Source organism: Trichechus manatus, unplaced genomic scaffold (assembly GCF_000243295.1).
Source record: "Trichechus manatus latirostris isolate Lorelei unplaced genomic scaffold, TriManLat1.0 scaffold00190, whole genome shotgun sequence".
NCBI classification, from domain to species: Eukaryota; Metazoa; Chordata; class Mammalia; order Sirenia; family Trichechidae; genus Trichechus; species Trichechus manatus.
This window is the reverse complement of record NW_004444126.1, coordinates 4,654,733-4,676,678: the sequence shown is the minus strand read 5'-3', so window position 1 is coordinate 4,676,678 and position 21,946 is coordinate 4,654,733. Positions and strand designations below refer to the sequence as shown.

At 46.2% G+C, this 21,946-nt stretch overlaps 1 protein-coding gene across 1 annotated transcript in view; it reads left to right on the top strand.

Annotated features, from left to right (window-relative positions):
* SGSM1 (small G protein signaling modulator 1) overlaps positions 1 to 21,946 on the top strand; it is a 94,276-nt gene that overhangs the window by 60,503 nt on the left and 11,827 nt on the right. Inside the window, exons 12-21 of the mRNA XM_004387631.1 lie at positions 156 to 320; positions 2,411 to 2,549; positions 6,545 to 6,609; positions 8,478 to 8,623; positions 13,894 to 14,022; positions 14,437 to 14,619; positions 16,622 to 16,690; positions 18,454 to 19,044; positions 19,529 to 19,653; positions 21,176 to 21,258. Coding sequence (XP_004387688.1) covers positions 156 to 320; positions 2,411 to 2,549; positions 6,545 to 6,609; positions 8,478 to 8,623; positions 13,894 to 14,022; positions 14,437 to 14,619; positions 16,622 to 16,690; positions 18,454 to 19,044; positions 19,529 to 19,653; positions 21,176 to 21,258 — 1,695 coding nt within the window. The remainder of the gene's footprint in view (positions 1 to 155; positions 321 to 2,410; positions 2,550 to 6,544; positions 6,610 to 8,477; positions 8,624 to 13,893; positions 14,023 to 14,436; positions 14,620 to 16,621; positions 16,691 to 18,453; positions 19,045 to 19,528; positions 19,654 to 21,175; positions 21,259 to 21,946) is intronic.

Here is a 21,946-nt window from a genome sequence, read left to right as displayed (position 1 = left end):
TATCAGCATTCTTGGTTCCTTTAATCAAACACAGTGCATGGGAGCTATGGGGAACAGGGCAGAGAAAGGGTTCAAACCCCGAGGAATTAGTTCTTCAGTGTTCCGCTCACCTCAGACCTTCCATCTCACCGGTTCTTTTTGTTTTGTGTCTCAAGTTGCTTCCGACCCCTTGGGCAGCCCTTCCCCCATCTCCGTGGGCCCTGCCTGGATGATGGTTCCTGCGGGCCAGTCTGTGCTGGTGGTGGCCAGGGGGAGTCAGTGGGTGCGAGCCAGATGGGACACCGCCCTCCCAACACTGGGCCTGAAGGAGCAGCCCCCTAGTAATGTCTGGGCTTCCCCCATGGGCTGGGTGCCGGCCTCCTCCGCCATGTTGTCATCTGAGTCTTGATCAAGAGGGAGGTGGGTGCAGGAGAAATATTGATGCCTGAACACTGTTCAGATGCCACCCTGCAGGAGGCAGCCTGGAATGTTGTATTGGTTTGGTAACAAAGGGATGGATTAATGATGTCTGCACGGGTGTGAGGAGCTGGGATGGAGGCATGTTTTGCTACCCCTGGGCTAAGCTGATCAATGCTTCCTTGAGGTGGGCTAAGACCTGGGGACATTTTTCTAGACCATTTGATAGGGGCTTACTGGTCTTTTTGGCCAGCTCAAGTGAGGCCAAGTCCACCATCCCCTTCCCTTGCAGCTCAGGGGAAGAGGCAGGAGGCTGTCAATTGTCCTTGCAGAGGCATGGCACATGGGGCAAATGTACTACCCTCTTAATTTTCTAGAGCTAAGGGTTGGCAAACTATGGCCCGCGGGCCAAATCCAGCTTTGTTCTATACAGCCCATAAGCTTTCAATATTTTTTACATTTTTAAATGACTGAAAACATTTTAATAAGAATAGTACTTTGTGACATGTGAAAGTTATATGAAATTCACATGTCAGTGTCCATAAACAAGGTTTTATTGGCATACACCCATACTCATTTGTTTACGTACTGTCTGTGGCTGCGTTCACACTACAACAACAGAATGATGGTGACAGAGACCAAATGACTCGCAAAGCCAACAACATTTACTGTCTGACTCTTTACAGGAAAAGCTTGCTGACCCTGGTCCTAGGGAAAATAAAAATGTTGCACCTGTCTAGAACTATCAAGAAGCCAGTAAGTTTGCTCTGGAAGTTACAATGCATATGTCCGCAGTATGTTTCTTCTGCAGCTTTGCAGACACTGTGGCTTTCGTGAAGCTGGAAAAGAAAAAAAATAAGAGAAATTACTGTTTCCTGGGGTCAGCTAATCAGGAGTCGCCAATGTCCAGGAGTTAGGAGTTGGTTCTCACTCAGACGTGACTGGTTATCCAAATTATTTTAAAAATACAGATTTGTCCAAAGCAATAGTTGTTGAATGAGTCCTGAGGACTTACAAACACACACACACACACACACACACACACACACACACACACACACACGAAGGAGCCCTGGTAGCACAATGGTTCAGAGCTCAGCTGCTAACTGAAAGATTGGCGGTTTGAACCCACCCAGTGGCTTCCTGAGAGAAAGACCTGGTGATCCTCTCATACAGATTACAGCCAAGAAAACCCTATGGGGCAGTTCTACTCTGTCACATGGAGTCACTATAAGTCAGAATTGATGATGGCACCCAACAACATAAGTATATATATATGTGTGTATAGGTATGTGCATATATATAGATAGATACATACACATGTGTGTGTGGGTATATATATGTCATAATATATGTATATACATACATAAAGATTTGAGGGCTCTATCTTCAGGAGGTTTTAATTCAATATATCTGGGTTAGGGAGTGGGCATATGACTTCTTAACAAGCCCCACACATGATTTCGGAGGGCTGCCGGCCTGTTTGCAACACCCTTGGTGGAGCAGCTGAGGACCATGAACTGTGTCCCTTGCCCTTGTGTGTCCTGCCTCGACTGTTGAGCCTGGCTGCCTTCCACCTCATCACCAGGAACTCCTTGTGAGGTCTGTCTCTGGGGACTTGAGACCCTCCACCTTCCCCAGAAGCCCCCAGCAGGCTCCCTTTCTTGCCTTAGCATCATGCGAGGACACCTAATGACAACATGGCGAGGCTTGGCCTCCTGCTCTGGGATTGGGCCTGTTTGCTTGGCTCTGGTCTCTCTCTCTGTGCCCTTCGTCTCTCTTCTGCTGCCATCTGCTGGGCCCCCCAGACCTTGGTGGTGGCTTACACTGGATCAGGTGGGTTCAAGGCCCTGGGTCAGATTATGTTTGGGGTAACTTTCCTCTGTCACATTTGGGGTCTTTCCCTATCCCTGTGCTGGCCTTGGGGTGAGCTGCTTGCTTTGGGCTGAGATTTCTGTGACCCACACAGGCTTACCCAGGACCCTTCCTCTGCCCCTTCTTCTACCCAACACAGTCCCCCAGGACCTGATGGATGTCTCTGTGAGCAGTCTGCCATCCCTGTGGCAACCCAGCCCTCGGAAGTCCTCCTGCTCATCCTGTTCCCAGAGCAGCTCGGCTGATGGTGGCTCCACCAGTGGCTGCAACCATGAGAGGTATGAGGGGCTTGCGCTGTGGATGGAGGGAACCCAAGGATTTAGCAAATATTTGTGGGTGCCTGTTTTTTCCCTCTTACTGAATTCAGAGACATGAACATAGGCAATGGAATCAAACAGATCTAGGTTAAATCCTGGCCTAGTGAAGTACTAACTGTTGGGTCTTCTTTACATGTATCAGTCAGGATAAACAAGGTTATGCCGCAGTAACTAACAGTCCTAAAATCTCAGTGGCTTAGTGCAGCAAGGGTTTATTGATCATGCATGCTGTGTGTCTGTCATGGATCAGCTGGGGGCCATGCTCTATCCACCAGTTTGAACATTGCCAGTCACAGTGACAGAGGGGAAGGTAGCTCAAGAGAGGCTTGAAGCAAAAATTAAATGCTCCAGCCCCGAAGTGGCACATGTCATTTCCACTGATAACTCATTGGCCCCACCCACAAGGGGGAAGGAAGTACAGTTCTACCATGTGCCTGGAAAGCAGAAACCAGAAATATTAACGACAACCACAGATGTCTCAGTTTGCTCCTCTACAAAATGGGGATATTAATGCCTACTTTATAAAGCTATTATAAGGAGCCAGTCAGATTAATGGTTTAAAGTGGCCAGAGCATGGTACCTGGCACATGGTAATGCTCAGTAAACCAAAAGAAAAAAACAAACAAACTTGTTGCTGTTGAGTTGATCCCAACTCATAGTGACACCATGTGTTATAAAGTAGAACTGCTTATAGGTTTTCCTTGACTGTAGCCTTTATGGAAGCAGCTCACCATAAATGACACTTTTTATTTTAATTACAAAGTTAAGCCCCTAGCTCATCTCTCTCCTTGCACGTAGAACTTTCAGTCTCATTGGAATTGTTGTTTGGTGCTGTCAAGTTGGTTCCAACTCATAGTGACCATATGTAAAACAGAACACTGCCCCATCCTGCGCCATCCTCACAATCGTTGTTATGCTGGAGCCCATTGTTGCAGCCACTGTGTCAATCCATCTTGTTGAGGGTCTTCCTCTTTTTAGCTGGCCCTCTAATTTACCAAGCATGATGTCCTTCTCCAGGGACTGGTCCCTCCTGATAACATGTCTGAAGTATGTGAGACGTAGTCTCGCCATCCTTGCTTCTAAGGAGCATTCTGGTTGTGCTTCTTCCAAGACAGATTTGCTCATTCTTTTGGCAGCCCGTGGTATATTCAGTATTCTTCGCCAACACCACAGTTCAAAGGCGTCAGCTCTTCTTCCGTCTTCTTATTCATGTCCAGCTTTCACATGCATATGAGGCAATTAAAAATACCATCGCTTGGGTCTGGTGCACCTTAGTCTTCAAGGTGACATCTTTGCTTTTTAACACTTTAAAGAGGTCTTTTGCAGCAGATTTGTGCAATGCAGTGCATCTTTTGATTTCTTGACTGCTGCTTCCATGGATATTAATTGTGGATCCACGTAAAATGAAATCCTTGACATCAGTATTTTCTCCATTTATCATGATGTTGCTTATTGGTCCAGTTGTGAGGATTTTTGTTCTCTTTACGTTGAGGCATAATCCATACTGAACGCTGTGGTCTTTGATCTTCATCAGTAAGTGCTTCAAGTCTCCTTCACTTTCAGCAAGCAAGGTTGTGTCATTTGCATGACGCAGGTTGTTAATGAGTCTTCCTCCAATCCTAATGCTGGATTCTTCTTCTTCATGTAGTCCAGCTACTCGGATTATTTGTTCAGCATACAGATTGAATGAGTATGGTGGAAGGATACAACCCTAACGCACACCTTCACTGACTTTAAACCACCCAGTATCCCCTTGTTCTGTTTAAGCAGCTGCCTCTTGATCTATGTGTAGGTTCTTCATGAGCACAATTAAGTGTTCTAGAGTTCCCATTCTTTGCAACATTATTCATAATTTGTTGTGATCCACACAGTTGAATGCCCTTGCATAGTCAGTAAAACACAGGCAAACATCTTTCTGGTATTCTCTGCTTTCAGCCAGGATCTATCTAACATCAGCAATGATATCCCTCGTTCCACGTCCTCTTCTGAATCCGGCTTGAATTTCTGGCAGTTCCCTGTTGCTATACTGCTGCAGCCACTTTTGAATGATCTTCAGCGAAGTTTTACTTGCGTGTGATATTAATGATATTGTTCAATAATTTCTGCATTCAGTTGGATCACCTTTCTTGGGAATAGGCATAAATACGGATCTCTTCCAGTTGGTTGGCCAGGTATTACTCGGCCAATTTGTGAGTCTGCTCTTGTCTCCTACTGGCCCAGCCTTGCCTGGCCTGGGAGAGTGAATTCCTTCCTTCCTTGCTGGGTCTCTCTCCCAGTGGATGGTCCAGTCTTCATCTGCATCAGGGTAGGGGTGGCGGCCAGCGTCAAGTTTTAAAGTCGTCTAACCCCTGGCTCCTCAATGTGTGGTCAGTGGACCAGCAGCATCAGCAACATCATCTCGGCCCATCCCAGACCTCCTGAGTCAGAATCTGCATTTAACAAGATCACGTATGCACATTTCAGTTTGGGAAGCACTGAGCTAACCAGAGATTCTCAAAGTTTAATGTGCATCAGAATCACCTGACGAAGATGGCAAAACACAGTGGTCCCTTGGCCCTGCCCCCTTAGAGGTCTTGACTGAGTAGGTCTGTGCAGGGCCCAAGAAGCCATATGTTGAAGAATCCCCGAGTGACTCTTGGACCATTGAGAAATGCTGCTCTAACTCAGTACCTGCTCTTGTAGCATCTGCTTACATACCTGTAGTGACGGGGAGCTTACCACCTTGCAGATAGCCTGGTCCACTGCGGGACAGCTGTCAACGTGATGCTGTTCTTTTGTAACCTGAGCAAGTCTGGGCCTCACCAACCTGAAGGCACAAAGGAGGTCACTTTAATTTTTAATGCCTCCATGTGCGTAACTGGAGGCCCTCAGCCAAGCCCTGGGGTTTCCTGGGTGTCCCCTGGGATGTCTTAGAAATAAATATGCAGATATCCCTCTATTCTTTCCTCTGTAAGAATGCCCAGAACTCCCTTCGGAAGTCCCTGTTTTCTCCAGCCCCAAAGTCTGGGTCCCTAACTCCTTTCTCTTCTTTCAGCCACGAATGCTCCAAAGATTCCCATGCAAGGAGAGGCTGTGAGGCATCATCTTCTCTGGCCTCAGCAGACTCCGAATCCCACTTTGGTTCAGCTTGGTTCAGTTGGGTCACTTTAAAAGTCAGAACTCTTTCTGCAAGCGAAAGAAACCTAATTCAAACTGATTTAAGTTAAAAAAAAAAAAAAGAAAAGAAAAGAAAATTTGTTGACATAACTAAGAAGTCCAGAGGCATAGTGTCTTCAGGCATGGCTGGATCCAGAAGCTCAAAACAAAAATCTCTGTCTCTCCAGTTCTTGGCTCTGTTTGCCTCTGTGATAGCTTCATTCTCAGGCAGGCTCTTTCCATGCAGTGGCAAAGAAGTTCCCTAGCAGCCACTGTCCTGTGTCTTGCTGGCTTAAAAACTCAAGCAGAAAAAGAGTCTGTTTCTTAGTAGTTCCAACAAAAGTTCGAGGAATGATTCTCATTGGCCCCGGTTGGGTCACATGACCATCTCTGACCCAATCACCACGGTTCCAACCTGGGTCATGTACTAGGTAGTTTGTCCAATCCAAACCACAGGGACATCGGGACAGAGAGTTGCGGGAAGGATGTTTCCCCAAAGGAAAATTGAGACAGACTAGGAAGAAAGGCCTGGTGGTCTGCTTCTAAAAATCAATCAGTGAAAACCCTATGGGTCACAAGAGTCTGATCCACAGCTGATGACTGATCATAGGGATGGTACGGGACCGGGCAGCATTATGTTCTGTTGTGCGTGGGGTCACCATGAGTCAGAGCGCAACTCAATGGCAGCTAACAACAACAACAGTCTCCATGACTGGCTGGTTTTAGTATACCCTCTAGAGATAACAAGTTATGCTCCTGTCCAGGAAACCTAAGCGGTGTAGGCATCTGTTCTAAGCTTCTCCCTATTCCTCCTCCTGCAGGGCTCCCCTGAAGCTTCTTTGTGACAACATGAAGTACCAGATCCTTTCCCGAGCCTTCTATGGATGTGCGTATTGCCCTTCTTTGCCAGTGTGGGTCCCTGGGGAGCATTTATTGTCTACTATTTGCCAGTAACTCCAGGGGAAGGGGCCTGGCTCTGGAGTTTGAACTTCTGCTCTCCTGTTTCTTAGGGGTCTGGTCTCAGTGAAGTTTCAGTAATCTCTCTGAACTTCTATTTTCTTCTCTACAGATTGGGAGAAATTTTATCCCTGAGTCCCAAGAGAGGGTAGCAAACAATGGCGCTCCTCAGAGGCAGGGAGTTTGGTTTAATCACCATTGCTTCCCCAGCACTCTCTTGGACGGTTCTCTTCAGGGTTGAGTGAGAAGCATGGATAGAGCACCTAGCCCCCAGCATTGCCTGTCATAGGTGCTCAATAAATGTCAGTCCCTACTCCTGTGAGCAGAAGCATAAGAGTAAAGTGGCCTGATCCTTTCCCAGGAACTTACAAACTAAATTTATAACACAGACACTGTGATTCTCCTCACTTAACAGATGAGGAAACTTTGCACAGAGAGGGAAGTGACTTACCCAAGGTCACACAGCAATTAAGTGGCAGAGCTGAGTCTCAAACCTAGCCCTGCCTGACTGCAAAAGCTCTTTTTTCCAGTCTGCTATATTGATCCTTGCAGATTTTATTTCCCTAGCCTCATACCTAGATGGGGAAGACGAAGCATGTGTGTATTTTCAGGGATTCCAGAAAAGTCCTGATGCAGGCTACATGGGCCTGCAAAATGGCAGTGCAGGCCATATCCCTGAGTGCCCCGAGAGGCAGAGAGAGCATGAGCTCCACCGGGGCAAGGTTTTTGCCTGTTGTGTTTCCACCCACCCCCAATGCCGAATGCAGGGCCTAGCATGGAGTAGGTATTGGACAAGTAGTATTGAATCCAAATGGAAGATCTTTGTGAAGGAAGTAGTGGGGGTTGCGATGGGTCTGGAATAATGCTGTCATGCGATGTAGTTCATCCCTAAGACTGTGCACATGGTGGTGGAGAGCCTTAGTTCTGGAGCCAGGCAGCCTGGGTTCAAATCCCAGCTCCATACTTCCTGTCAATGTGACATGGGCAAGCGATTTAACCACCTAGGCCTCAGTTTCCCCATCTATAAGGTGGGGATAATAATAGTACTTGTTTCATAAGTTGTGAGAATAAAGTGAGTTAGGTTCTGTGAGCTCTGAGAACAGCACCCTGGCACATAGTGTGTGCTGTATACATGTTAGCTATTATTATTTTCCCTGTTGTTTGTAGGGGTAAGATTTCAGGCTCCAGAAGGTCCACGGTGCTCTCTGGGAGTTGGGGATGAGATGGTGGTGGGGAGGTACCAGAACAGGAGAGGGTGGAGGTAGGCAGGCCTTCCTTTAAGGGTGCAGGGCCATCTTTGAAAGCAAACTGGGTGCCCTTGGCCTCTGCCCCGGTTACGACTTTCTGGGGTCTTCTTTTTCAAAGCTACAACTTGAATGGGGGTCGTCTGCCTCTCATGTTCTCTCTCTCTGGATTGGGGGCACCATGAGGGCTTCTCTCGGGGTCAGAAGGTGGTCTGAGGTACAGTGAGCCTGGCCCCTTCTCTGCCTCCTCCAGCCTGGTGGGCCATTAACTGCTTTGGCTTCCAGCAGAGGAGGGTGGCAGTACCCCCACCAAGGCTGAGAAAGGTGATGGGATGTCCCCTTTCTAAGGGTCATAGAGCTATGAAGCGGTCAAGCCAGCAAGTGACTCCACCCCTCTGAGCCTCCTCTTCCTGTCTGGAAAAGGGGGATGATGAGAATCTGCTGGGTGATGAGGATTCAATAAGATTGTGACTGAGAGAACTCTTTGGAAACTCTGTGAGAGCAAGAGAGAGATGTCAGATGGTGGAGGATGACACTTTCCCCTCCCTGGCAGGGCTTGCTTACTGCAGACACCTGTCTACTGTGAGGACCCACCTGTCAGCCCTGGTCAACCACAGGATCGTGTCTCCGGACTTGCCCTGCGATGCTGGACATGGGCTGACGGCAGGGATCTGGGAGCAGTACCTTCAGGATAGCACAGTAAGGTGGCTCGGCGGGGCCTGACTCTGCTTGGGTGGGGAGGGGGGCTGCAGGTGAGCCCATCTTGTCATCTGAGGAATAGACCCACCTGCTTGTGGGCACTCCAGTTGGCATCCTTGTGATCTGCATATGCAAATTGAAGGTCCCCAACTCTTCTGGAGAGTTCCAAGACCCATAGCCCACTTCTGTCCTTTGGGGTGGGAGTGGAGGGGCTGGAAAACAGAGATGTTTGCCTAGAGGAGGTAAAGAATGAATCAGTCAGTAAGCATCTATTAAGAACTGGGTGTGTACTCAGACCTGCAGGAGGTACTGTGACATGGCCTCAGCCAGAAAGATTTTACAATCCAGCTGAAACTACTTGGTATGAGGCTATTGTTAATTGTCATGTTGGCTCCGACTCATGGCGACCTTATGTAGAAAAGAACGAAACATTGCCCGGTTCTGCACCATCTTCACAGTCGTTTGTATGATTGACTCCATTGTTGTGGCTATTGTGTCAATCCATCTCATTGAGGGTTTCCCTCATTTTTTGGCTCTCTACCAAATACGATGTCTTTTTCTAGCAATTGGTCCTTCCTGAAGACACGTCCAAAGTAAGCGAATCAACATCTCGCCATTCTTGCTTCTAAGGAACATTCTGGTTATATTTCTTCTAAGATGGATTTTTGGTTCTTTTGGCAGTCCATGGTATATTCGGTATTCCTTACCAACACCACCGTTCGAATGCATCATTTTTTCTTCTGTCTTCCTTTTTCATTATTCAACCTTCCCGTGCATATGAGGTGATTGAAAAGACCATGACTTGGCTCAGGTACACTTTAATCATCAAAGTGGCATCCTTTTTAAGACCTAGAATGATGAGAGCAGCTAAATTAGAGCGAGGCAGTTGGACTAAGAAAACCCCACCACTGTTCAGAAATCTTTCTCCCGTCTGAGGGAGAAAGGTTCTGTGTGGTCTGAGGGACCTGAGGTTGTACCATTAGCATATTTTATGTGGATATAGTCATTCCTTGAATGCTTTCTAAGATTTTTTTTTTATTAGAATGCAAATATTCCTCAAATGAAAATGTTTATGTTTGAAAAAAGGTTCAAGGTCAAATAGTTTGGGAAACTTAAATGGTTAAACAGCTTTCTGTATTCTGCAGGACTTCTCAGAACCTTGGTTATGCTAACATGCTTGTCACTCTGAAAAAATTAGGGTATCATGGGAGATTGTATATAACTTTCTCTCAAATGCATTTGGCCACAGCAGCAACTGTTGTTGGAAGAGTACCTGTCACAGCTAGTGGAAGGTGGAACCCGCTTTGAGAAACACTAGTTTATCCACTGCCAAAAGCAGGCAGTTGGAGAAGAGGTACCTGTTTCCTCAACACTGGGTGGATCTAGTGGCCCAGTCTGTTGTGTGCCTTTCCACGTGGTCCCTGGGGAGGACCAAGCTGGTGAGCACCTGGGCAAGGCTGGCTTCCAAGTATTGGTGGGAAGGTGCTATTCTGTGCATTACTCTGGGGACATCAGAGAACTCAGTGGGAAAAAATAAATTGGTTCCCAAACCTGGACAAGCAGAAGGGTTGTTTTTGTTTTTGTCAAAAAGTTATTTTTCTAATTTACAGAAGTAATGCCTCCTTGTTATAACAATTCAAAGAATGCAGAGGTGTATAAAATAAAAATGATGATGATAGTAATAATAAAAGAATCATCTCTCTAGTTCTAATCCTCTGAATTAATGAACAGCATCAGTTTTGTGTGAACCCTTCCATATAGTTCCTATTCATTCATAGATATATTTATATAGGGTTTGTTGTTGTTAGTTGCTGTTGTGTTGGCTCCCACTCATGGCAACTCCATGTACAAGAGAACGAAACATTGCCCTGCACCATCTTTATAATCATTGGTATGCCTGAGTCCATTTTTGCAGCCACTGTGCCTTTTGAGTGCCTTCCAACCTAGGGTGCTTTTCTTCCAGCATTGTATCAGACAACATTCTGTTGTGATCCATAGGGTTTTCATTGGCTAATTTTCAGAAGTAGATTGCCAGGCCTTTCTTCCTAGTCTGTCTTAGTCTTGAAGCTCCATTGAAACCTGTCCACCATGGGTGACCCTACTGGTGTTTGAAATACCAGTGGCATAGCTTCCACCATCTCAGCAATACACAAGGTACCACATTATGACAAACTGACAGGTGATGGATATAGGGGTTCATTTTTTTTTAATGAGGTCATAATATATCTGTATTTTAAGTGACCAACTTGCTTTTGTCACTTAAGATATCAAGGACCTCTTTCAAGCTTCTAAGTGCCGTACTGAACGTTAGAACCTCAGACCCTCATATATAGATGGTCCACAGTTTATTCAAATCTTCCCCTGTTGATGGGCATCTAGGTTCTTCCTTTTTCACTATGATTTCAAGCAGTTAACGCCAGGTAACATTTTTATGAGCATCCACTTTGCAGTACTAGTGCTAATATTTCTAGAGTGGACTCCTAGAAGTAAAATTGATTTATGTGCATGTAAAATTTAAATCAGTATGCCAGCTTACTTTCTCAGAAGGTCAGAGCATTTGTAATCCCTGGCAGCCTATGAGAGTGCACATGTCCTGAGGAATTTCTGGGCTGCCTTTCAGCTTTAATGATTTGGCATCTCTGGGAGTCAGGCCCAAGAATCTATATTTTTTACAGTACCCCAAGTGATTCTGATGATCACCCAATTTGAGGTGCTCTAGCAATGGCTAAGTGTTCAGCTGGTAACTGAAAGGTTGGCAGTTCAAACCTACCCAGCAGCTCCATGGGAGAAAGACCTGGCGATCTGCTCCCATAAAGATTACAGCCTAGAAACCCCTATGGGGAAGTTCTTCTCTGTCACATGGGGTCAGTATGAGTTGAAATCTGCTTGATGGCACCTAACAACAGTGTGGTGCAAATGGTTAATGCACTCGACTGCTAACTGAAAGGTTGGAGGTTCAAGTCCACCCAGAAGCACCTGGGAAGAAAACCCTGGTGATCTGTTTCCGAAAAATCAGCCACTGAAAACCCTGAGGAGCACAGTTCTACTCTGACACAGATACGGTTGCCATGAGTTGGAGTCAACTTGACGGCAACTGGTATGGTAGTCTAAGGGCAAACTGGATGAAACAACAAATAGGTTAAAAATGATTATTTTTCATCCAGTACCTTTACAACCCTTTCACAACCTGTTTGGCCACATTTTCACCCTTCTTGGTTGCATTCTTATATTAGGGTAGATTGACCCACATTTTCAAAGGAAAATGTTTGTTCGAAAAAAAGTTTATGGTCAAATAGTTTGGGAAACTTAGGGTTAAATAGCTTTCTGTATTCTGCAAGACTTCTCAGAACCTTGGGTTATTTTTGAAAGGTCAGTGGTTCAAACCCATCAGCAGCTTTATGGGAGAAAAGACCTGGTGATCTGCTCCCATGAAGATTACAGCCTTGGAAGCCCTATGGGGCAGTTCTACTCTGTCATATAGGGTCACTATGAGTTGGAATTGACTTGATGGCACCCAACAACAACAACAGGCACCATAGAAAGGAGCCCTGGTGGTGCAAATGATTAAGCTCTCAGTTGCTAACCGAAAGGCTGGCGGTTTGAACCCACCCAGCAGCTGTGTGGGAGAAAGACCTGGCAATCTGGTTCCATAAAAATTACAGCCTAGAAAACACTATGGGGCAGTTCTACTCTGTTGAATGGGGTCACTGTGAGTCCGAATCAACTCAGTGGCAAATAACAAGAACAATAGGCACCATAAAGGTTTATTTCTCACTCACTTAAGTCTTGTGTGGGTGTTTCTTGTGGGTGGGCATCTCTCCTCCCTACAGCAATTCAGGAACCCAGGCTCCTTCTGCTTGTGTTACCACCATCCTTCAGGGCCTCATGGTCGTCTGCCTGCAGCCAGCAGAAGGGGAAAGAGAGAGTATGGGAAGAGCACACCTGTGTCCTAAAAGCCCCGGCCTGGAAATGGCACCCATCACTCCCTCTCACACCTCATTGGCCAGCACATGACCATACCAAACTGCAAGGCGGGCTGGGAAATGGAGTCTAGTTGTGGCCTCAGAGAAGAGAACATGGATTTTTGATGAAGAGCTTGAGGCCTCTGCCACAAATATCTCTCTGATTTTCAAACAGCTTTGACAAGGCTGTCAGCATGATACAAATCAAAATTCCCAACAGGGACAAAGGAATGGCCTACTTTGCCATTGTGGTTGGGTATACCTAAGCCTAGCATTAAGATTTGAAATATGATTTTAATAGTGGAATGTGGGGTAAAGAGGTGAGAGGAAACGGGTCCACAGTTCCCTTCAGAGTAGCCTTCCGGCAGGTGTGAACCCTACTTTCCACACACACCTACAGTGAGGACGTGCTGGTCCCTCAGCGTGACCACTTGTCAACTGCACAGCCTTTGCCTGAAAATAAATTTAAGAGAAGAAAGCGGACAAAATATACTCTGCAATACACTAAGAGTCATCCTAGTGTGTGCACAAAAGTTATTAGTGTGTGAAGTAGCAGCTGGAAATGTTCATTTTGGATCACTTTGACTTAGAACAATTTTTCTTAGACCGAGTCAACATTAGTAACTCTAGGATAATTTTGCCAAATAAGTAGAATATGCAAAATTGGCTGAAAAGTAATTAGAAATATTAATTTATATATTTTGAAAAACCACACCCGTTGCCATCTAGTCGTTTCCATTTCATGGTGAAACCCCCATTTTTTGGAGAAGAACTGTGCTCCGAAGGGTTTTCAATGACTGAGTTTTGGAAGTGGACCACCAAGCCTTTCTTCCGAGGGGCCTCTGGGTGGACTCGAACCACCAACCTATGTGTTCACAGCCGAGCTCGTTAAGCATTTGCACCATCCAAGGACTCCTCATATGTATTAGCCCTTTTTTTTTTAATAGAAAAATGGGTTCATACTAGATATTCTGCATCTTGCTTTTTTCGCTTAACGATGCACGTTGAACATCTTTGTGTGTAGATTCTTATAGATATACCTCCTGTGGGTTTTTTTTTTTTTTTAAACTTCTGGGTGGTATTCCAATATAGAGGTGCAGCATTTCCCCACTGGTGGGCAGTTGGGGAGTTGCCAGGTGTTTGCTCTTTCACATGATGCCGTGATGGGTATCCAGGTACATATGTCTTTGCTCATTCACGCCAGGCCGTCGAAAGGCTAGTCCAAGAAGTGGGACTGCTGGGTCACGAAGTGCAATCCCCCCACATTTTCTGTTGACCAAACCCTTTGCCTCCCCCAACCTGCCACAGAGCTACGAGGAGCAGGAGCTGCTGCGCCTCATCTACTACGGGGGCATCCAGCCAGAGATCCGCAAGGCCGTGTGGCCCTTCCTTCTGGGTCACTACCAGTTTGGGATGTCGGCGGCGGAGAGGAAGGAGGTTGGTTGGCCCTAATGGGCAGTGGGGTCCTTGGCAATAAGCAGAGCTGGGCACTGTGGGGCTGGAGAAGCCTGGGCCCCTGTTGGACAAAAGTGGGGCAAGGAGATGTGGGAGGCCGGAAACTTGAGGACAGGATTGTCCACTGGAAATATAACCCAAGCTACATCTGTGATTTTTTTTAATTAAACTTTATTTTGAAAAAAAGCAAAGAAAGAAGCATCCTTGCCCCCTTTGGAGTATCCCCAGGCCCTAGCCCGTGCCAGCACACAGGAGATGCTCAGTTAATGCCTATTGGACGTTAACTGCGTGAATATTCGATGGGCGTTGCCAGGGCTTGGGTAACCCCCTTTTCCTAGTAGGGCTGGTTCTCCCTAGGGACCCCCAACCCCCGGAAACCTTGCATCTGCCCTGCAGGTGGATGAGCAGGTCCATGCCTGCTACACACAGACCATGGCTGAGTGGCTGGGCTGCGAGGCCATCGTGCGGCAGAGAGAGCGCGAGTCCCACGCGGCTGCCCTGGCCAAATGCTCGTCGGGGGCCAGCCTGGACAGCCACCTGCACCGGATGATGCACCGGGATTCCACCATTAGCAACGAGGTGATGGGCTCTCTCTTGAAGAGCAAGGAGGGCGGTGAAGGCCAGAATCTGCTTCATCGGGCCAGTGTAGGGGTGGTGAGAGGTGGGTGGCTGGGGCATTGGGACAGTCTTACTGCTAGCTGTTTTTGGGAAGGGGAATGACTTTGGAGTCACACAGACCTAGGTTTAAACTCCAGCTCTGCCATTTCCTAGCTCTGGATCCTCAGTCAAGCACCATTACTTTGAGGCCTCAGTTTCTTTATCTACAAAATGGGAATAATCATCTATCTAGGGGAGGTTCGTATGCAGATCAAATGAAATAGTGTGTATAAAGCACCTAGCACAGTGCCTGGCTTCCATTTATTCAGCAAATGCTCTGAGTACCTATTATGTGCCAGGTACTGTGCTTGGTGTCAGGGATGCTCCAGGGACCAAAGCAGACATGCCTGTCCTCAGAGAGCCTCCAGTTTTCCCAAGGAGAAGTTCAGGAAAAAAGTCAGTTCTCTTCACTAGTGACGTGTCAGTCATCAGTTGCCGCAGTCATACTGCATAACAAACAACCACCGAAATTCAGTGACTTGCAACAATAAACATTTGATTTTGCTCATGAGTCTGCGGGTCAGCTGGGCAGTTCTGCCCTGAGGTGGGCTAGGTGGGGCTCACTCTTGCACCTCCCCTGCTGTCAGCAGATCAACTAAATGGCTTGTTGATCTTGGTTGGGCTGTCTCAGGGGGCTGGATGACTTGGATCTGCTCCGCGTGTCTCAACCTCCAGTGGGTTAACCTGGACATGTTTTCATGGTGAAAGCAGGTGATAAAGAGAGAAAACAGAAACGCACAAGCATTTTTCAAGCCACTGCTTGCATCAGGTTTGTTAACATCCCTTTGGCCGAAGCAACTCCCATTGTCAAGCCCAGCAACACAAGGACAGGGACTATAAAGTTATAGGGCTATGGAACTATTGTGGCTGAATAAACCCCTGAAACTATTGCCCTGAGAGAATCTTTAAACCTTAAACCAAAAATATCCCCTGAAATCTTCTTTAAACCAAATAATAGTTTAGTTTAACTAGTAAAGAATGTCTGCCTTGAACATTGTGTTCTTTTAAGATATAACTATATAGGATCAAATTGACAACAGCAACTCAAGAGGTTAGATAGGAAGCTTCGGGGGCAGTGCGTTTAGGTTAATAGGGGAGGAAAAATTCAGAAAAGGAGGATGAAGAATGGTCGCACAACTTGAATGTAGTCAGTATCAGTGAATTGTACATGTAGACATTGTTGAATACAACAACAAAAATAAAATTATTTAAAAAAAAGTTATAGGGCAAAAGGAATGTATGGGATAGGGGAGGGTAAAGAATTGGGCTATTAATGCAGCCAGTTACTCTTAGTTGAACTGAAATATTAGCCGCAAGAGTCAAATACAGAGCAGTTAAAGGTGGGGTGCTTTAGGTACAGGGGTGGCAGGTAGGGGCCCAGTGGCCAACCTGGCCTCCATGGGGGCTCCAGGGAGCAGGGAGTGAATCCTACCCTTTCATTTGACAGATAGGAAGCTGAGGCTCAGAGAGGGGACTTGCCCAAGGTAGGGGATACAGATACAACCAGACTTCCTGACTTGCAGCCTAGTCGTCTTTCCTGGCAAAGGTGGATTACCCAGTAAGCAAGGTAAGCACAGGCTTACTTGTGCTTCCTTACTAATCTGTAGTGCACAGTTTCACGTGGGTTTCACGTGCTTACCTTGGTTACTGAGTCATCCGTCCCTGTCAGCAATTGTAAATGTGAAAAGAGGCTTTGATTCTGTAGGAAGGTGCTGTGGGGTGGGAGACAGACAGATGACAGCCATACCTAGAAGCAGAATCTTTGATGTGGTGAGAAAATGTGGAATGGTTCACTACAGATGATCTGGTAAGCAAGGTAAGCACCTGGCCTATTGGATAATCCGCCCCTGCCTCCTAGGCTAAGAGCCACACCCTGAGCCAGGATATGGCTGCACCGCTCACTCCCTGCTCGCTTTTCTCTCAGTCCTCACAGAGCTGCAGTTCCGGACGCCAGAACATCCGCCTGCAGAGTGACTCCAGCAGCAGCACACAGGTGAGCCCCCGCCCGTCCCTTCAGCCTGGGGTCATGGGACTGCATGTCCATCATCTACGCGTGGAGTTTTGGTTTATTTGCCTTTAACTTTTTCTCCTAGCCTTTACAAATGGAGTTTTTAGTTACACAAGTAATTGTGAGTCTGTTATCCCTGTAAAAAAATAAGGCATTGCAGAGAAAGCTAAAGTCGTGTTTGACCATCCAACAACAATCCCCAACTTAGGAGCCCCAGTGGTGCAATGGTTAAGCGCTCAGCTGCTAACCAAAAGGTTGGCGGTTCCAACCCACCAGTGGTTTCTCGGGAGAAAAGAACTGGCGATCTGCTCCCGTAAAGATTACAGCCTCGGAAACCCTATGGGGCAGTTCTGCTCTGTCATATAGTGTTGCTATGAGTCAGAATTGACTCGAGGGCAACAACAATCTCCAACTAGGAGTCCCTGGGTGGCACAAATGATTAAGCGTTAGACTGTTGGCCAAAGGTTGGTGGTTCAGACCCACCCAGAGTCACCTTCAGACAGAAGACCTGGTGATTTACTTCTGAAAAATCAGTCATTGAAACCCCTATGGAACACAGTTCTACTCTGGCACACATGGGGTCGCCATGAGTTGGAATCTGCTCAGTGGCCACTGGTTTAATCCCCAAACGCCTTCCTTAGAAACAATACCTATCCTCAGTTTGCTGTGTATCCTTCCATACCAGTCTTGTAGCCCTTTGCGTATGCATGTCACCTTTTATGCAAAAAGCAAAAATATGAATATATGTATATATTTGTGTCTATTTTCAAAAAAAAGGAAGGATAAACCAGAAACTAATCAAAATGGTTCCCTATGGAAGAAGCGGCAGGGTATAAACTACAGTTTCCAGAATATTCCTTTGTTTTCTGGTTTTGACTTTGGCTTTAGGTACATTTCTTCCATAATTTAAAGCCATTAAAAAGAAATTTAAAAAAAACAGAAACACATGAAATTAACAGTAAATCAAATTGGTAGCAACCACACTGAGAAAAATATTTCAGATGACTTTGAAATATGGTCTTTTACTATGTATCCTTGGTAGGATATGGCCTGAGGACAAAAAGACCCACAAATAGATCTTAAAAATGTATCTTGGAGATTTTTTCATAGTATTTCATATATATCTAACTACTTTTGAAAAATGCTCCATAATATTCAACATGTATGAGTATAATATGCTTACCTTATATTGTTAACTAATTTTTACTTGAAAAAAAATTATATGCACATGATAAAAACTTGTATGATGAAAAGTTGTTCTCTTTGTGTTACAATTCCCTAGTACTATCTGCACAGAGTCAGCTGCATGCTCTCTTGTTTCTTTCTGGATTATTCTGTGTGTATACAAGCATATAACTTACATTTTCTTTTTCACAAATGGGAGCATGTATTACATCTTGTTGTGCCTCAGCTTTTTTACTAACTATATAGTATTCCACTGCTTGCATGTTCCCTATTTAAACCAATCCCTACTGATGGATAGGTCTCCCTGGGTAGTGCAAATGGCTAGCGTGCTCAGCTGCTAACCAAAAGGTTGGAAGTTCGCGTCCACCCAGAGGCACCTCAGAAGAAAGTCCTGGTGATCTACTTCTGAAAAATCAGCCACTGAAAACCCTATGGAGCACAGTTCTACACTGACACACATGGGGTCGCCATGCGTCAGAATCAACTTGGTGGCAACTTGTGTTTTTTTTTGATGGATATTTAGGACATCCTAGTTCATTTCTCTCTGTGCACCTTGTCCTCAGGTGTTTGAGTCCGTGGATGAGGTGGAGCAGGTGGAGGCAGAAGGCAGGTTGGAGGAGAAGCATCCCAAGATCCCCAATGGGAACCTGGTCAATGGCACGTGCTCCCCAGACTCCGGCCACCCTTCCTCCCACAACTTCTCTTCAGGCCTCTCAGAGCACTCAGAGCCCAGCCTGAGCACAGAAGACAGTGTCATGGATGCCCAGCGGAACGTGCCCCCAGTGCTGCAGGCCAGAGACAGCAGCGTGGACGATGGACAGAGCAGCGAGGCCACCACTTCCCGGGATGAGGCCCCCCGGGAGGAGTTGGCTGTGCAGGACAGCCTGGAGAGCGACTTCCTTGCCAATGAAAGCATGGACGAGTTCATGTCCATCACCGGCAGCATGGACGTGGCCCTGCCCGACAAGGAGGGCATGGGGATGGAGGGCTGGGGGGGCAGCGAGGCCGAGAAGCGCAGCCAGGCAGACAGTGAGGACAACCTCTCAGAGGAGCCCGAGATGGAAAGTCTCTTCCCCGCTCTGGCTTCTCTGGCTGTGACCACTTCTGCCAACAACGAGGCGTCCCCAGTGTCTTCCAGCGGTGTCACCTACTCCGTAAGTCGCCAGGGGTCTCCTCCACTCAGTTTTCTTACCAGCAGCCTTGGAAGGGTGGGGAAGTACCACAAAACTCAGTTATACAGAGTCCCTAGGTGATGCAAACAGTTAAGCACTCAACTATTAGCCAGTAGGTTGGCAGTTTGAACCCACCCAAAGGATCTAAGAAGACAGGCCTGGTGATCTGCTTCGAAAAGGTCACAGCCTTGTAAACCCTATTGAACACAGTCCTACTCTGTCACCTGTCGTTGCTATGAGTTGGGATTTTATTTTATAAAGGAAATAAATAAAAAGAATGTTCATCATACAAAGTAAACAAGGCTTTCCTAGAAGGAAAAAAAAAATCCAAACACTCGTCTGGTCCAGGTGGAGGATGTTCTTTCAAGCGACGAGGGGTAGGAGGAGGTGAGAGGATCTCTAGGGGGCAGCCTTTATGAGAGTCAGGGTATCGTTGTTCTTTTCTTCCCCTCCTGGGGACCTGCAGCCGGAGCTGCTGGACCTGTACACGGTGAACCTGCACCGCATCGAGAAGGATGTGCAGAGATGCGACCGCAACTACTGGTACTTCACGCCTGCCAACCTGGAGAAGCTGCGCAACATCATGTGCAGGTGCCCGGAGGGGTTGTTGGGGGAAGAGTGGAGGTGGCGGGGGCGGGGTGGCTACAGGCAACCCACTGGAACTGCAGCCTCTGCAGCTGGCACCATACCCACCTGGCATCTCATCTCAGTCCACACTGATAATAAAATAACAATAGTAGTTAATGATAGTAATAGCATTTATTAAGCACTTACTGTATACCAGGCACTGTCCTGAGCTCTTTACTGTCATTATCTTATTGAGTCCTCCAACAACCCTGTGAGGTAAGTATCATCCTCTTTTACAGTCAGGAGTTCCTGGGTGGTGCAAATGGTTAAGCTCTCAGCTACTAACAGGTTGGCAGTTCAAATCTACCCACAGCTGCCTCAGAAGAAAGTCCTGGTGATCTACTTCTGAAAAATCAGCCATTGAAAACCCTATGGAGTACAGTTCTACTCTGACACACATGGGCTCGCCATGAGTCAGAATCCATTTAACAACTGGTTTGTTTTTTATAGGTGAGGAAATGGAGGCTCAGAGAAGTAGCGTATTGCTCAGAGTCTCTCTTCTGGGCAATGGCTGAGCAGGGATTTGAACTCATGTCTCTCTAGCTCCAGAATCTGTGTCCTTTCTTTTTTTTTTTTCTTTTCTTTAAGCCAAGATCTGGGGCTACTTATTACTTTTCATTTAAAAATTATCATTGGCATTTTGTAATATATGAAACTAACCTATACTTGTTTGAAAACCTAAATCAATCAAGGAACTCAGAAGTCCATAGGGTATGAAAGAGAAATTTCTCCTTCTATCTCTACCCATCAATGAGACTCACCCAGAAGAAGTAACTAGCAATTTAGTCTGTATCCTCCAAAGTCGTATATATGACGTGGTATATATATGGTATATAATATAATATCTAATATAGTGTACATTATATAATATATATCACATAATATGATGTACAGGTAGTCCCTGACTTATGACAGGGTTCCGTTCTGATGACCTTTTGATTAGCAGCCAAGCTCTTAACTCTTGCCATCAGGGTGGGCCAAGTATACAGTAAATGCTCAGTAAATATTAGCTGTTATTACTCAGGGGCAACTGGGAATTCCAGAAAGGGAATGGCTAAGACAAAGGCTCAGAGGCACAAATGTGTGATTTATTTGTGCAGAGGTAAATATCTCAATGTGCCTGGAGATGGAGAGGTGCTGGGAAATGATGGGTGAGGCAGTCAAGACAAATTTGGAGGAGACTGTGAATGGCCTTGTACCCCCAATAAATGAGTTTGGACATCATCCTGCCAGACAGCAGGGAGCCAGTGAAGGTTTTAGAGCATGTAGGTGGCCTCCTCAAGCGGGACTTTAGGAAGGTCCTCCTCGTGACTACATATAGAATGTTTGATGAGAGTGAGATTGGTGATGGGGATGCAGGCAGGAGGCTGAGGGAGTGGTCCACCTGAGCGATGAGGGACCCAAACCAGGGCAGAGGGGAAAGAGGATTGGGCTGGATGGGAAAGATGTGGGTGGCATCACTGGGCCCCTTGTGTCTCTCTTGTAGCTACATCTGGCAGCACATTGAGATCGGCTATGTCCAGGGCATGTGTGACCTCCTGGCCCCACTCCTGGTCATCCTGGATGATGGTAAGTGTGTCCTCACTGTCCCAGGCTTGGGAGGACAGTTTCCTTCCAACTGCAGGTGTGTCACTTTGTGACTCATGGAATGGGTCAGGACTGGAGCTCAGAAGACCTGTATGGTGAGCACATCAAGATTCTGGTGAAATAAAAAGCCTTCTTATTCCATTTTTCCCAACACATGTTTCCAAGTGCCCAGCACTTAGCCAGGCCTTTGCCAGCCACAGAGAGTATAAAGATAAATGAGAAGAAAGAAAATCCTAGGCCCAGATGGCTTCACTGGTTAATTCTACCAAATGTTTAAAGACTTAACACCAATTCTTTACAAACTCTTTCAAAAAATAGAAGAGGAGGGAAAACTTCCCAACCCATTCTATGAGGCCAGTATTGCCCTGACACCAAAATTAGACACAGACATCAAAAGAAAAAAAGCTACAGACCAATTTCCTTTATGAATATAGATGCAAAAATCCTCAACAAAACACTGGAAAATTGAGTCCAACAACATAAAAAAGGATTCTACAGCATGACCATATATATAACAACATACAAAAGTATTAATCCCAAGAATGTAAGATTGGTTTAACATTCAAAAATCAGTCAGTACTGGTACAACGACAGATACATTGACCAATGGAACAGAATTGAGAACCCAGATGTAAATCCATCCACCTACGGTCACCTGATCTTCAACAAG